Consider the following 15926-nt stretch of genomic DNA (forward strand, 5'->3'; position numbering starts at 1 on the left):
CGCAGGACTGACACCCAGCCCGCCGCTCCCATCTCATTCATGGCTCCCATCTTACTCCCGCCTTGCTTGGTCTCATGACATTCCACTCTAAGCAGCCCACATCAAAAGAAATCTATCAGCATGCTAACCGTGTGTTTGAAATTAGCCAGATTTAAGTTCTGTGCTCTGGCTCCCAACCAGCAAGCCAAGCAAAGTGGCGTTCTAGCTACTGGGCATGACGCTATCCCAGGGCCCTCTGCCAAGCTGTCTCCCAGCCCTCCCCTGGCTGCTTTTACGGGCCTCCTGACCTTGGGCCTTGACTTTCTCTGCCTGTTGTCCTTTGCTCTGGGCTCTGGGGAGGCGGACAGGAAATCTTCTCTGGCCTCTTCTTTTCTGGGCACAGCCTGTTCACTGCTGGGGGTGTCTCCGGCTGAGACACTTCCCTACAGAGGAAAGAAAAAAAGCCCAGAAACCAGTTCTAATCGCCCCCCTCTGCCTTTTTCTGTAACGGTGTAAAATGCTGTTTGCAAGACTGCATCCACGAAAGGGCCCGTGGGACTCAGCCAATGACAAACAGGGAACACTGCCCGGTGGTTGCCACTGCACATCTTCCGTTTTCCCAGTTGCTTGAATATTTGGCTTTGACTCTATTAGGTGCCAAACTAAATATAGTCTTGGGTCTAATTCTATACTCTAGAGCTTCGGGAACCTACCACAAACACCTCAGCGTTAGAGATTTTTCTTTTTTTTTTTTTGCATTTCAATAACTGCAACCACAACAAAAATACCATTCATTCTTTGAACTTGGACCTCACAATTCATAATGGAGTATGGGAAATCTCTGAAATGAAAAAACATCACATTTCCACTCCTTATAAGAACTTTTACAAATTAATATATACAACACACCCACAGGAACTTAATCAGAGTTACAATGCCTTAACCCTGGAAACGGATAAGATTTTGAAAAAGAATGAGTACATGGTATAAAATTTTATGGGCCAAAAGTTGTCTTTATACTCTAGCCTTTTTCGTCCTGGGAGAGCTGAAAGGCAGGGTGTGTTCCAAGGCTACGGTGTCTATTCGTGCAGGCTGTCCCCATACAAGGGCACCTAGCAGAGGGAGCTGAAATCCAGCTCGGGCTCGCTTTACCGTATGTGCCCGAGCAGGGCTGGGCTGCCCAGGGGGCATCTTCTTCTCAGTTCTCACAGAGGAATCACATGGGCTAGCACAGCCTCAGTCCATTCCCTAAGCGGAAAGGAAGGAAGCAACCTAGGCCAGTGGTGGTCAAACTTTAGTCCACATCAGGATCACCCACGGGGCTCATTCAAACACAGCTTGCTGGGCCCCTCCTGGAGTTTCTGATCCAGTGGGTCTGGGGTGAAGCCCCAGACTCTACATATTTAATAAGGTCCCAGGTGACACAGTGGATGCCACACTTTGCAAACCACTGCCCCATACAATTAAGGGCACAGTGTCCGAGGCAGAGCTGTCCGCATGGTGGTGACAAGGCCATAGATACAGGGGGCTGGGAAAGACGGGCAAACAGGCACACGATCTGAACCCCTGGAGGAGTGGAGGACAGGGAGCCGAAGAGAAAGCACGGACGACAGTTTGAAGAAGCAGTGGGAAGGAGAGACAAGAGGAGGGCACGGCCGCTGCCCCACAAGCCCAGAAGCAGCGGCGCGAGTTTCCCACCCTCTGGAATGGGGTGAAGTTAGGGAGGCGCAGGAGGGCTACCCCCCACCTTGCTTTGTGCCACCTCATCTCTTGGCACAGATTGAGCTCTCCTCTCTTCCTTGAGCCTCTCTCTCTTTTTCCTCAGGCTTCGCCCACGACTGAAGCGTAAGACCTGAAGGAGGCAAGAGGCATTGTTAAAAACCACCGGCGTGTGCAGCATCAGCGTGATGGACTCAGCCTTGGACCTGGTGCTCTGATCTAATGAAGCTTCCAGCCTAGTGGGAGAGACCATGCGTTCACGTCAACAAACACTTCCAGACTGTCTGCTAGGCTTCCTAGGTCCTGCGCCGGGCTCTCTAGGGACCCAGAGAGGAGGAACACATTATCCCTGATCTCCAGGAGCTTACAGTCTAGGACAAGAACAGGCATTTATGTGCCGGGCCACGGCCACCATATAGGTGTGTGTAGGCTGTGCATGGCTGAGCTCCAGGGAACACTACTCACAGAGACTAGGAAAGGAATGGCATCCCCTGGAATAGTCGAACGTGGCAGCCCCAGGCCAGGCACAGGCTCACTATCTTGGTACACGGGAACTGAACTAGCCCATCAGATTTTCTCTTGACCAAACCGTATTCAAGGATATTTGCAGTTTGATTCAAACACTGAAGTGTGTCTGTGAACCATGGTCCCAACCACGGGACAGGAATCTCCTCCCCAGAGGAAGCATTTGGTCTGCCCCTTTGAGTGCAGGAAGGTAGAACGGACACACGCAAGTAGACATGGGGTCCAAAAGTTATTTGCCCTCTCTGTATTCTCCAATGTAAATCTGGGGAGTTAATGGAATTAACGAAGACAAAGCAGGCGGCTGGTACATCCTGGACCATCAATCACCGTCAGGTGCCTTCCTCCTGCCTCGGTCCCTAGAGTACCTTGACTGGCAGAGGAAGTTTAATAAGGGTACAAATCTCTGAGCTGTCAGAAACCTTCAATCTCTGGCCCAGCTCCACGCCCTTCCCCCAGGCCCCTTCCTTCCCAGTTCCAGGGGCACCCCCTTTAACCAAGGAGGTCCAGCAAGTAAAAACACCTTTTTCAAGGTCTCACAATTTCTCTGCAATAAAACATCTTGTCTTCATAGGTAGATAGTTCACCATAGTCTTCAGCTCAATGTTCAACTTTGTGTTCATTAAATTCAAGTGACACTATCATGGGACAAAACCTTTATGGGCAGCAGGTACCACCCTAAATGGAGAATTCCTGACAATATCTGCCTGTGGCTGAACCAGATTTTTAAACTGTATTCTCATCCCCTAAGCCAACAGCTCTGAAAGTGTCCTGGAACCGAGGCTAAAATTACCTTCATAATATTACAACAACGTCGGCCTTTTTCTCTCCTGCACTGAGTATACAGCGGTGTTTACCAGAAGCTGCACACGTACTCCAATGGATCACATGCATCTTCCTTTTAGGAAAACAGTATGGAGATTTGCAGAAATGAAAAATAATGCTACTCTTCTCACACAACTTGTTTTGATAAAGTTACTTTTCACAAAAACAAGTTCATTTTGTGGTAACAGAGTTAAAAATGTTTATTCATTTAAAAACATTTCTCGAGTTGAATTTCAAATATGGTAACTATTAACAGATATAAACACAGCTCTTTATGGGCCTCTAGAACATTAAGTGTCCCTAGACCAAAAGATCTGAAAGCCACTGTCCTAAGCCCTTTCGTAAGCTAAATTCAGACTCACTAGGAAGTCAAGTCTGATGAGGAGTGACTAGTGCCCTTCACTCATTCAGCTTATGGACTCCTGGAACAGAATACAGCCCCAATATCAACCCCAAATTCACTTTCAGAAGCATTTGTGAACCGCATCAATCTAAAATGAGAAGGGATACTCAGAGGTCACCCAAATCATCAGAATAATTCCCTCCATAGACCATGTTATTATTAGCCAGTGAAAATAACTTTGCATGGCTTACAGCCTTTCTCAGCGAACCATGTCATCTACTAAATGGAAGGTCATCAGTCTTTTCCAGTTCACGGAAATCAGGGTATATGGATCTTTAGAAAGTAACCTCTTAGTACTCCTGTGAGCCAGTGAAATCCATGGTCAGCTAACATCCCAAGGCAAGGAATTTCCTGTTTCACACACAGGAAGGCTAGTTCTAGAACCTCAGAACAGAAGAACAGTATGTATACAATTTTATGCACACTCCAAAGTTCCTTCTTCAGGTTGAGAATAGAGTTTAGCATATATAGTTACATAAAATATTCCATAAAATGTCATCTTATTTATTTGCCATTCAAATGGGTGTGGAAAAACTGAAGTCTATTTTTTTTTTCAATGGAAACACTAAAGGAGAATCACATAGGAAAATGGTCCACAGTAAAGCTTTTTCTCTATGAACTCAGATCCTTGAGTTCTGGAAAACAAAAGGCAGGTGGGTTAAAGGCCTATAATTCTGTGTGCCTTGGGGATACTCCACCCCACAAAATTCGATGATCTTCATACGGCTAAGGACAGAGCTGGCTCTCCAAACTGCCAAACACTGAAATGCCATAGAACAGAGATGGATTCTGACCTTTATTATAGCATCCTGTACTTTTTGATCTGTAAAAGACCAGCATTTTTCCATCAGGATTCATGGATGTGATTCCGTTGATGATTTGTTTGCAAATAGTCGGAAAGAGGTGGAAACTTTTTCCAAAGGACCACCTGACTTGTGTCTGTCAGGGGTTCCACAGACTTCCAGACACCACTGAGGACCAACTCCACGGGCAACAGGGTGATCAGTTTTCAGAAGGCAAAAATCTTCACCACTTCCAGAGTCTGCTAGTTATATCAGGTAGGTTTTGAAAACATAAATGAAATAAAGACCATGCAGACCCCTGGGCTGATGGGGCTCAGGCACAGCAGGCTGGTGTCTGGAATCTTCCTCTGGCTCTCTGAGACTTTACCTTCTCACAGTTATCAGGCCTAATAAGTTCGAAAACTAATCTGTTTTTGCTGTAATGTGACAGAGTACCTCCAATCGGGAAGCAAACTATTTCCTTAATATTGGACATTTAGGTTAACAAAATATGGGACAGCAACAAAAAAGCAAACTGGCTTCCATTATGATGAATAATTATGTGAACTGCAGAACATTTTCCTACTACAGTTAGGATAAAGGGCAGGATACAAAAGGGTATGTATATTGTAGGCACAATTATGAAAATTATGTGTCTGAAAGGTAACATGAACAAAAAGTTGTTTCAGAGTGCTGAAATGATGAATATAGCTTATACATTACAAATGTCAATTCCAATCTCAACTCAAATGATATCAATTTTTTAAGTTAAATGATGCTCCAAATACCATTATATTCAATAAAAAAGGAAGGAACACTATTACGCTTGACTGCCTCTAATGGACATTTTACTGCCTTGTTTGCTGGACTGGATCCCTTCCTCCCACCTTTCTCCAGGAAATGCCCCTTCCGACCACACAGTCAAGTGGATACAGCTACTAGCTCCCTAAAGCGCCTGTCCCACTTGTTCAGGGCATTTGCCCCAAGCTAGTCAATCATGATCTTCTTCTGTATCATTTAAACCAGAACTTCTTCCCTGAGTACTTGGGGAGTTATAATCCACAAAGCTGGTAATGACCATGATCCAGCCACAGAGAAGGAAGGATGTCCATGTATGAAAACGAGCCCGCTGAACCTTATGTCTCCGGCTCTGGTTATCTTGGAGGCACACATGGATTCCTGCATTTTCCACCGCCTGGCTGCAAACCCATCAATTTCCTATTTAAGTTATTTTGAGTTGGCTTTAACAGATGGCCACCGGAGAATGCCAACAACTTTGCAGCCCCACGTAATCAATATAATGGAAAATGCAATAAATCCTACCTGGGGAGCTTTAGTGAGGAGAAGAGCAACTTCCGGATTATTGTGGTAGCGGGCAGTCTCCAATGGAGTCTGGCCTGCCTAAGGAAAGGCAAAGGGCAGGACAAGTGAGTAAAAGACACCAACCCTGCACACATCTAGCCCAACTGGGACAGCAACTCTGCACTCAGTCACACCGGCATGTAAGCAAACTCAACAAGATATAATCACACAGAAGACCCGGCCTTGCTCTTGAGCCTCGCCCCCTTTAGTGCAGGAGCCAAGTCACACCTGAGAGCACAATGATTAACAACATACAGCAAGAGTGCGTCAGTGTTGACCCTCTAGGAAGCAAAGCTCTGGGATACCTACCCACCAAGGAATGCTTCCTAGAAAAGAGAGGAGGGAATGTAAAAGACAAGGTCACGGTGGAAGATTTCAGTTGAAGAAACACGAAGGATCATAAAATCCAGCCAAGCAATTAATTTTCCCTGGAGGACACTTGGAAGATCAGGCCCCAGCCAGTCTCAGAACAATTAGGAAACTTTGGCCATATCGGAGGCTCTGGGGAGATTAAGGCAGAAAGTAGGAGTTGCTAACAGTGGGATTCAAAAGAAGGGAACGGCCATCATGGGACAGGTACCATGCACCACACAATACAGGTGGGAGGGCTGCGCGGAGGAGGAGGTGGGGGAGGCAGGTGGGGACGAGATTCAGGTGGAGGCTGCAGGTGGGGACGAGATTCAGGTGGAGGCGGCAGGTGGGGACGAGATTCAGGTGGAGGAGGAAGGTGGGGACGAGATTCAGGTGGAGGAGGCAGGTGGGGACGAGATTCAGGTGGAGGAGGAAGGTGGGGACTGGATTCAGGTGGAGGCGGCAGGTGGGGACGAGATTCAGGTGGAGGAGGCAGGTGGGGATGAGATTCAGGTGGAGGAGGAAGGTGGGGACGAGATTCAGGTGGAGGAGGCAGGTGGGGACGAGATTCAGGTGGGGACGAGATTCAGGTGGAGGAGGCAGGTGGGGACGAGATTCAGGTGGAGGCGGCAGGTGGGGACGAGATTCAGGTGGAGGCGGCAGGTGGGGACGAGATTCAGGTGGAGGCGGCAGGTGGGGACGAGATTCAGGTGGAGGCGGCAGGTGGGGACGAGATTCAGGTGGAGGAGGCAGGTGGGGACGAGATTCAGGTCGGGGAGGCAGGTGGGGACGAGATTCAGGTGGAGGAGGCAGGTGGGGACGAGATTCAGGAGCCTTTTGCCAGCTCCAGCACTCCCCAGCTCTCTACACAACTGTTCTGTCCCCAGCCCCTGAGTCTGGGCTACTTCAGAAGGGCAGAGACCACAGGTCAGCCTCAAGGAAGAAAGGGTGCCTGAGCTGGTGCCTGCCATAGGACCTAGGAGAGAGAGAGGAAATAGGGTGGGGTGGGATAGAGAGATAGAGAGAGAGAGAGAGAGAGAGAGAGAGAGAGAGAGAGAGAAGGAAAGAATAAGGTGATTTCGGAGAGAGAAGAGAGTTTTGAGGATGATTAATCTGACGATCATGTGCCACTTTTCTGAGGAGCCTATTCGTTTACAGGGCAGGAACTCACTTTCCATAACATCTACTTGTCAGTTTACTTAGACACCCACGATCTTCCCTTTACTGGTAGGATGTGCTCACTTCAACTAAGAGTCTAAGGATAAAGCCTTAGGGTTCATCAACTCATGGGGCTGCTAGGAGCAAGGGTTCCCTCAAGGCCACCTCCGGGGTCCTCAGCTTTAACAGACCCCCAGCTCTTACAGAGTAAGGCTGCGGGAGCTTTGTGCCCTTTGCAGAATAAGACTGGGTGAGGCTATGCGCCCTGCAGGAGGTGAGGTAGTAACAACACACTCCATTCTGGAAAGGGGTGGGAATTATTTTTAGAAACATTGTTGCAACTTAACTTACATTATTAACAATGGTCCCATCTGCTCCAGCTTCCAGTAAGATTTTAACCACCTTCTTGTGATTTAGGGCAGCAGCAACATGAAGCGCTGTGTCTCCAGCCTGAAATTAATCAGAAGAGAGTCTGCTAAACTCCATCTGATTATGGCATACAGCCCTCCGGATTTTCATCCCATGGCCTGGTGGTAGCTTTTCAAATTAGGATTTGCCTTAGACTGATAGGGGGTCCTTTGCTCAAGTGTTACATGGTTCTCTTTAAAATGACCTAGGTACAAAGATCACACTCCTTTCTGACTGAGGATACTAGAAATCACAGGATTAAGTTACAGGAGGCAAAGTAAGGTTGGGCTGGGGTTGTTGAGAATGGGGAGACCTGAAGCCTTACACCGAGCTGGATAATGGGCTGTGTGCAGGCTAGCCATCACAGAGCTCTGTACCACGTCCCTCTGCCCAGGCAGAGGACCCCTTGGTTTTTGAGTATTAGAACGAGCAGAAGCTGCAAGAAAATGGCTACTTCTGCAAGCACGGGGGGGGGGGGGGGGGGGGTGCGGATCCTAACCCTGCAGCACCCGTGGGAATGTAAGGGGCCCACTGGGAATCACTTTACAGGCTCAGGGTGTTCTTCATTTGGGTGGAATCACTGAAAAAAAAAATCAGTGTTACTTAAGACCAGCTGTTTTCAACTTCTTACCGAATAGCCTTTAATAAAGCTATTTTCTTTCTACAAAAAATGTTCAGACAATCAACTATGAAAGGAGGCTATGGACAACTGCAGCTTGGTGGGCCAATTCCCAATGTGAACATTTGTATTTCCCCAAGCAGAAGGATATAAATAAATAAGGCAAATACAGATGTGAAATAATCCATTCTCTCCCATTGGGTGATCAGGTAAAGCTCCGGATGACGTGTTTTCCTGGGTAGCATGAAAATCCCAGCTGTCCCATGGCCCTCCTCCCCCAAGGGTAGCCAGGGAAGTTTTAGTTCACTGCTGAGTCACTTAGCTGTGTGTGTTGGGGATGTTCTGCAGCAAGTTTCCAACCTTGGCTGCAAATTGGGATCAGCTGGGGAGCTTTAAGAACTATTAACACCCAGTCCCGCCCCCAGGCACTGATTTAATTGTTCTGAAGTGTAGGTTGGGCATGGGGATTTCTCAAAGCTCTCAGGTAACTGAAAAACATCCTGCCAAGGTTGATAAACATAGGTTCGTGGGGGCTGGGTAAAGGTAATCTGATGAGCGAGAATCCGCTGGAAGCCTGGAGGACAGGATCAGGTATTCAGCTAGGCCAGTGGTTCTCAATCCTGTCTGCACACTTAGGTCAAGAGCTTTCTAAAAATCCCATTACCTGGATTCTGTCATTTAAACTGGGGTAGGATTCAGCAATGGTATTTATAATTTCCCTGCTGATTCTTAATATGCAGCAGGAGTCAAAAACCACTGTTATTGGGCACCGTTAATCTGAATAATCTGTTTTTAAAATTACAGATATATGCACCCAAACTCAGAAAAGCCAAACAATGTATCACCTAGGTATCAGTAAATACCAAGACATTTTAAAAAATTAAACTACTGAAAATCATGCACATTTCTATGGAACACTGTAATAATCACAGCTTTATTGCAAACCCCCAGCATATGGCACGGATGCAGATCACATACCCAGTTTTACAGAGACCAGAGACTCCATCAGCTCAAAGTGGCAGTGCAAGGAACAGAACTCACGGAGTCAGGAGACACCTAATTCCCTTGCCCATTTATTAAGCCACGTTCCTCTTTGAGGGTTTCCTTTGTGAAAGCATTATAAGCAAAACCTGCCCCAGGATCTTCAGAAAATGTTCAATATGCAAACGTGGAGCTATGCACTGGAATGAGAAGAGCAGGCTCTGTCCAGGAGGCCAGATAAACCAGGACCACAGGAACTCAGTGGAACACTCATGCAAAGGCCAGCACTGGCCTTGTCCCGGACTGGAGGCCCCCAGCAGCCTCTGCCCCCGTTTGTGCTAACACACCTGCCAGCCTTGTGGGAAGGGGGCCCGGTAGCCATGGGGAGGACACATGCACTGACCTGGTTCTTTTCATGGACAGAACAGAAAGCACTGAGGAGGAGCTTAATGATGGACAAGTGATTATAGCGTGCGGCAACGTGCAAACAGGTATCGCCTGCCTGCGGACAGAAATCAAACTCTGAGCACAATCTGAGCAGTTACCAAATAAATAAATAAATAAATAAAGATTAAAAAACTGGCAGACTAGCATATCTTTAGAGCTTATCAGCCTGAACTGGAAGCATCCCCTTTCCCGTGGACGCCCAACTGCATGCCCCACAGCTCTGCTGTTCTCTGCGGCTCCACTGGCTTTCTCCAAGCGGACTCTCCGCTTTCGGGTTTCAGATGCTGGACGCCCGCTCCCCACGAGGCCTTCACCGGAGCTAAGGCAGGCTCTGCTTCTCCAGCACTTGCTAGGAACCCACTCACCACAGCTTCTCCTACAGCCCAAAGGCTCTGGAGTATACGGAATTAAGACCAACAGCACTGCTTTGGAAACGAGCCCTCTTCCATCATGGATTTGTCACGGCTCAAAGGTCAGTGAGGCAGGGACAGCCGTCAGATTTTAAGATCACGTGTGTTCTAAAAAAATTCAAGCTGCATCTCATTTTAGTAGGACCCCAATAACTCAGGCGGGGCGGGGCAGAACAGTCCGGGGAGCCGATGAGGCAATCACTGGCAGGAGACAGAGCATTCAGGAAAAAACTCAGGATCAAGATCTTCCTTAGTGGGCAAGGGCTAATCCGCTCCCAGAGAAAACAAAACCGGAGACAAAGTCGGGACACTCTTCGGTGTTTTCTTGATGTTTTCATTCAAACTCTGTCTAGAGATGGCCACTACCCAGCATGACCTTCTCCCCTGGATTAAGAAGGAGCCAGGCTCAAAGCCCAAGTTCAGGGCATTCTGAGACCCACTTTAGAGGAGTCTGCCCTCAGTGAGGGAGACCTCAGTTGAAGGCCACTTTTTGAGAGGAGCCCCAGCCAGAGTCTCTAGTCAAGGGATGAGGCACGGGACTTACAAAGGAAACACCGCTGCTTGTGGAGGGAGGGGGCATGCCCACGTGACCTCCAAAGTCAGGCATCCTCTAAAAACTACTGACCCATCGGCTCATCCCAAGGGCACCTCAGTAACCAATTTGTAGACACAGGCATCAGAGGATCTCCCCTGGACGGCATCGTCTGCCGTTTGCTAACTGCATAACACTACGTGGGCAGAGGTTTCCTGGACTCATTTGCCAGCACATGCTATGAAAAATGTTGAAACAAACCCATGCTGAGGAGCGAGGGGGAAAGGATGGGAGAAGAGCAGCGTTTGAATCTTTTGAGTCCTCTTCTCCTGCCCCCTGGCCGACCCCTTAGGGCGTAGCAAAAAAGAAAGTACTTTACAGACAGTCCCCAAACACTTTTCCCATTTTCAGTTTCATTTTCTAGGTGTTAATACTCAAGTATGCTTTCAGGGTTACTTTTCAAGGTGACACAGGAGAGCGCGAGAGAAGCCGGATTTGTTCACCCACATTATTTTTGAGGTCGGCCCGGGACCCGCCCAGCAGGAGGACGCGAGTGCTCTGGGAGTGGCTGTTCTGGCAGGCCAGGTGCAGAGCGGTGTTCCCCGCCTTGGAGAGAGGCAAGAGAAGGGAGGACACGTTAGCAACATGCTTCTCGGCTGACCTGCATGAGGCAGGCTTTGCAGAGGGGTGATAGATACTTGCAAGAAAAAAAAAAAGTCAATGCTCACATTCTCTGCTCCCTGACTGGTGACCCCAGCAGAGGGGTTTCAGTGGCAAGAACAGTTAATGTGGAATCCAGACAGGCGCAAGAGTCCCATCGGCCACAAAGCCTTGGCTCTGCCACTTCCTAGCTGAAAGTCACTGGTCAAGACTCTTAAAATGCTCAGTCTGGAATTCCTTACCTGTAAAATGGAGTGTGACCCCTACTTCCTGAGGCTGTGAGGATTAATTCGGAGTGCCTGTGAGAGCGTATTTACTTAATGGCAAAATGCCGTGCGCGTGCAGTACGTTGCACTCCTTTCGGAAAGGACTGCATCCTTCCTGCCCAACACAGATAACAGCTGTGGTTACGATACTCCACCACTGGAGTAAAGGCAAAAGAGGTCCCTTCCTGTGAGTGCAGATAACTGAGATTTAACTTGTACGCCTTTGGAAACCTTCCATTCTTGTGTTTTCCTTGAAACATCAAAATTTGAACTATGGACAAGGTACCCACACAGCAGGCAATTACGATTACGTCCACCGCTTACCATACAGATGGAGACCCTCTTGCTTTTTGGGCTCCACCACCAATATGCCATTTTACAGTGACAACCAAGGGTCAGAATCACGTCCATAGCAATGTTACAGAAAGAATTCATGACATAAACAGAACTTTTTAAAAAAGTGCAGACGGTGCCTGCAAGGCTGCCGATAAAAGTCACAAGAAAAGCAGACAGCACAAGAGGAGATGTGGTGTTAGTCTGAGAGAGCCTAGGAGCAAACAGGAGGTTAAGTCTATAAGCTCAGAGATTGGTGGGCCGAGCTAAAAAGCTGGGTCAGGACTGCAACTGTATGGGCTCAGAGCTATTTCACTGCCTGCCCACAGCTTTTCCTTGCCCCGGATCTGGATCCCATGGCACTGTCTGCCCATACTCATGGATGTTCTATTTCTCACCTCTTGAAAAGGAATGAGTTTTATTTAAAAAAAAAAAAACGAAAAACAAAAAACCACACGGAGGAAAACTGTATGTCTCTGGTTCACTTACCTCCCCTCTCATACCCTTAGCTCTAAGTAGCCTGGGTAGAATCTTTCTTCCTCACTGCTCCCTCCAAGGAACGTGAAGGTTATAGGCCTGAGCGTTTGGTGAACTCGGGGGTTATCAACCTTCCACTGCACCAAAGAATCACCTGGGGGAGATTTTAAGACTACTGGTGCTCAGCTGCAACCCTTCTAGGGACTCTGATTTACTCAGCCCGGGGGTGGAGTCTGGGCAGTTCAGGTCTCAGCACCAAAAGTCCCAAACTCCGGGAAACCCCTCGCCCAGGGAAAACCAGGACAGCCTGTCACCTGAGGCCCAGTCACCAGGTGAGTTTGTCGCCCCCCCACTTTTGTTTTTGTTTATAGTTTTCCAGGAGATTTGAAAGCACAAACAAGTAGAGAGCCACTGCTAGCTTAGCTCTCAAAAACGGAGGATCAGCCCACATTTTAAACACTCCGTCCTCTGTGCAAGGGCTCAGCGCCTGGCTTGGTGTAATTCTTACTGCCCTGGCAGTAGGTTGTCTCAAAGGTGTTGGTTTCGTGGGAGTTATTAAATGTGTTGAATAAATGGGTGAAATAAAAGGAATCTGATGGTTCTGGAACTATACACCGAACATTGCTTTGCTAATAAGAAAATATCAATTATGCTGAAAAACATTTGGATCGAGAAAATCCAAAACCGTGGATGAGAATACACAAATGATGGTATGTTCATACACTGGACTCTTACTTGGCAATAAAAAGGAATGAACTGATCTCACATGTAGCAACATGGAGGACTCTCAAAAACATGAAGGGAAAGAAGTTAGGCACAAAATGCTGTATACTCTGATTCCATTTATATGATGTTCTGGGAAAGGCAAAGCAGATCGGTGGTTGCCAAGAGCTGGGAGTGGTGGGTGGGTGGGAGACTGCCACCCAGGGGCACAAAGGAAGTCTCCGGGGCAATGGAAACATTCTATATCTTGATTATGGAGGTGGTTACACAACTGTATACATTTGTCAAAACTCATACAACAATATACCTAAGAAGGCTGAACTTTATTGTATATGGATTATGCCTCAGAAGCTGACATTTAGAAAATGTGACCTAGGTAGATATGCGTAGCAGGCATTTTTCCATCCTGAGTAATGAGTACTTATCTCCCAGACAGGGGCTGATATACTCACTAAGTTCTTATACAACAGAATGCTCTTATACAACAGAATATCATCCAACCTCAAAAAAGGAAAGAAATTCTATCATTTGTGACATGCATGAGCCTAGAGCACATTATGTTAAATGAAATAAGCCAGAGAGAGAATACTGTATGGTATCACTTACACGTGGAGGGTGGGGAAAATAGGGAGAGGTTGGTAAAAGGGTACAAAGTTTCAGTTACGAGTATTGTCTAACATAAAACATGGTGACTATAGTTGGTAAACTGTATACAAAGGATAGAACTGAAATGTTTACATCAAAAATTTTTTAGAAAGTGTAAACATGTGAGGTGAGGGGGGTGTTCATTAACCCGACGAGGGCAATCCTGTCACAACATATACATATATCAAATCATCACTTTGTACATTTTAAATATCTTACGATTTTATTTGTCAGTTATACCTCAGTAAAGGTGGGGGCAGAGGGGAGGGCCTTTTTAGAGGCTTCGCCAGAGGATGTGGCTGGTGCAGAACGTAGAAGTCCTTTTCTGGGATAGCCCCTACCTTTGCTTCTGACAGTCTCTCCTGTTCTATCTAGAGAGACCTTGTGGCTTTCCACAATACCTTCAGGGCCCCATACAGGATAGGAGGCAGTGTGGTGGAGCAGACGGAGTCAGGCTAGTTTATGGCCCTACCTGTGTGCCTTTGTTGAGACTACTGGCTCCCAGCTCAGGCTTCCCTATCCATTAACTGGGAACCACCTACTTCTCAGAGTTCTAGGATCTAAGATACAACATGGGTCCACCTACAACTCATGTTCCGGACAATATACCACTTTGAAGAAATGAAGCAGCCACCAGTTTGCAGTGACTCGGGCATTACTGGAGACACTACAATGCATGGCTTGCTTCTTTTCCTCCAGCTGTTGTCCCATGAGGGAACCATGAGAAAAAAATTTTTTTAAGATTTTATTTATTTATTTGACAGAGAGAGACACAGTGAGAGAGGGAACACAAGCAGGGGGAGTGGGAGAGGGAGAAGCAGGTTTCCTGCTGAGCAGGGAGCCCGATGCGGGGCTCGATCCCAGGACCCTGGCATCATGACCTGAGCCGAAGGCAGACGCTTAACGACTGAGCCACCCAGGCGCCCCCATGAGAAACATTTAACCAGTAAATGACAGCACAAAGCTGTGTGGAGTGCCAAGGGAGCTCTGCAGGAAAGAGCCTGATGGGCCTTTGGGGAGGGAGAGGCCACTGCCCTGGGAACCCGGGTTGGATAGGCAGATAGGAGGAGCAGCCTTCCCCAAAGGGAGCGGGCAACAGGAGGGACGATGAGCCCACTCTGGTAGCACACGAGGCACATACTGGGAAAGGCTCAGGGAAGAGGCTGCAGACATAGACTGAGGCCACTCCAGGGAGGCCTAAGACAGCATCAGGCTGGGGAGCTTTCCTGGAAGGTTTCTGAGCAGAGAAGGAGCAGGATGAAGAAGGGACTAAGCAAGCTGGCCAATCTGCTGTGAGGTTTCTGCAGTAATCCAGAGATGCATTCATTAATAATGAGCACAGAAGGAAGGGGATGAGACATGATGAGTGACTGGAGGGGAGACAGGAAAATGCGGGAAAAGAGGTGTTGCTGGCTTCTCCCCGTCTGCAGGAGGACAGGGCTGCTTGCCAAACCACACCTGGATAAACCAATGGGAAAGTGGTGAGAGCCAGGAGAATTCAGAGGAAGTCAAAGCCACTCTAGTAGGTTCTCTTGCTCACCATGGAGATTATGTTTCATTTCCCCTGGTCCCCCGAGCTCTCGCTTCGCTCAGTAAGGAGGCTCACACAGGGACAACAGCCTGCAGCCATCCCCACCTGTGAACGGAGAGTTCTAGCACCTGTTGGGCCTCACCTTGTTCTTGGCAAGCACATTGGCTCCTGCTTTAACGAGCAGTTTGGCTGACTGGCTAAAACCATGCCAGGATGCTTCGTGTAGGGCCGTATTCCCGTCCTGAGGAACACATACGGAGACAGAAAGCACATTACCCAAGACCTAATTCATCTCATTAGAATCAATACATCACAGTGTATTTCTAGGGTACGCATCACAGGTCCTTTCTCAAATGGGGCTTCTCATAGGAACCACAGAGCCCAGAAAATGATTTCAGTGGCTAGTTTCTCCATTCTCCCAGAAATGGTACATAACAAGTACCATTTTATTTTATTTTATTTTATTTTTTTACAATTTTTGGCGGGGAGGGGCAGAGGAAGAGGGGGAGAGAGAATTTTAAGCAAGCTCCACCCCCAGCATGGAGCCCAACTCGGGGCTTGATCCCATTACCCCGAGATCATGACCTGAGCTGAAATCATGTTGGATGCTTAAACGACTGAGCCACCCAGGCACCCCAGCAAGTACCATTTTAGATTTATGATGTACAATAGATGCCTTAAGGCATTAGTGCTTAAATCTCTCCGGGAACCCCAGTTGAGAAAGGCTCATCCACAGTCACATTTAACAGAAAACAACATCGACAAGATGTTCATTCCTTCCCACCTCCATCAC

At 47.7% G+C, this 15926-nt stretch overlaps 1 protein-coding gene across 15 annotated transcripts in view; it reads right to left on the reverse strand.

Annotated features, from left to right (window-relative positions):
• The window catches only part of ANKRD6 (ankyrin repeat domain 6), a 183292-nt gene that overhangs the window by 14126 nt on the left and 153240 nt on the right, over window positions 1-15926 (reverse strand). For 7 of the 15 annotated variants that reach the window (XM_027601238.1, XM_027601231.1, XM_027601239.1 and 4 more), the window contains 7 exons: window positions 15276-15374; window positions 11006-11104; window positions 9513-9611; window positions 7453-7551; window positions 5554-5631; window positions 1727-1831; window positions 288-422 (listed from right to left, as the gene is read on the reverse strand). In XM_027601238.1, coding sequence (XP_027457039.1) covers window positions 288-422; window positions 1727-1831; window positions 5554-5631; window positions 7453-7551; window positions 9513-9611; window positions 11006-11104; window positions 15276-15374 — 714 coding nt within the window. The remainder of the gene's footprint in view (window positions 1-287; window positions 423-1726; window positions 1832-5553; window positions 5632-7452; window positions 7552-9512; window positions 9612-11005; window positions 11105-15275; window positions 15375-15926) is intronic. The other 8 variants (XM_027601237.1, XM_027601240.1, XM_027601236.1 and 5 more) reach the window with 7 other exon arrangements.

The sequence above is a fragment of the Zalophus californianus genome, chromosome 7, assembly GCF_009762305.2.
Source record: "Zalophus californianus isolate mZalCal1 chromosome 7, mZalCal1.pri.v2, whole genome shotgun sequence".
In the NCBI taxonomy this organism is placed as follows: domain Eukaryota; kingdom Metazoa; phylum Chordata; class Mammalia; order Carnivora; family Otariidae; genus Zalophus; species Zalophus californianus.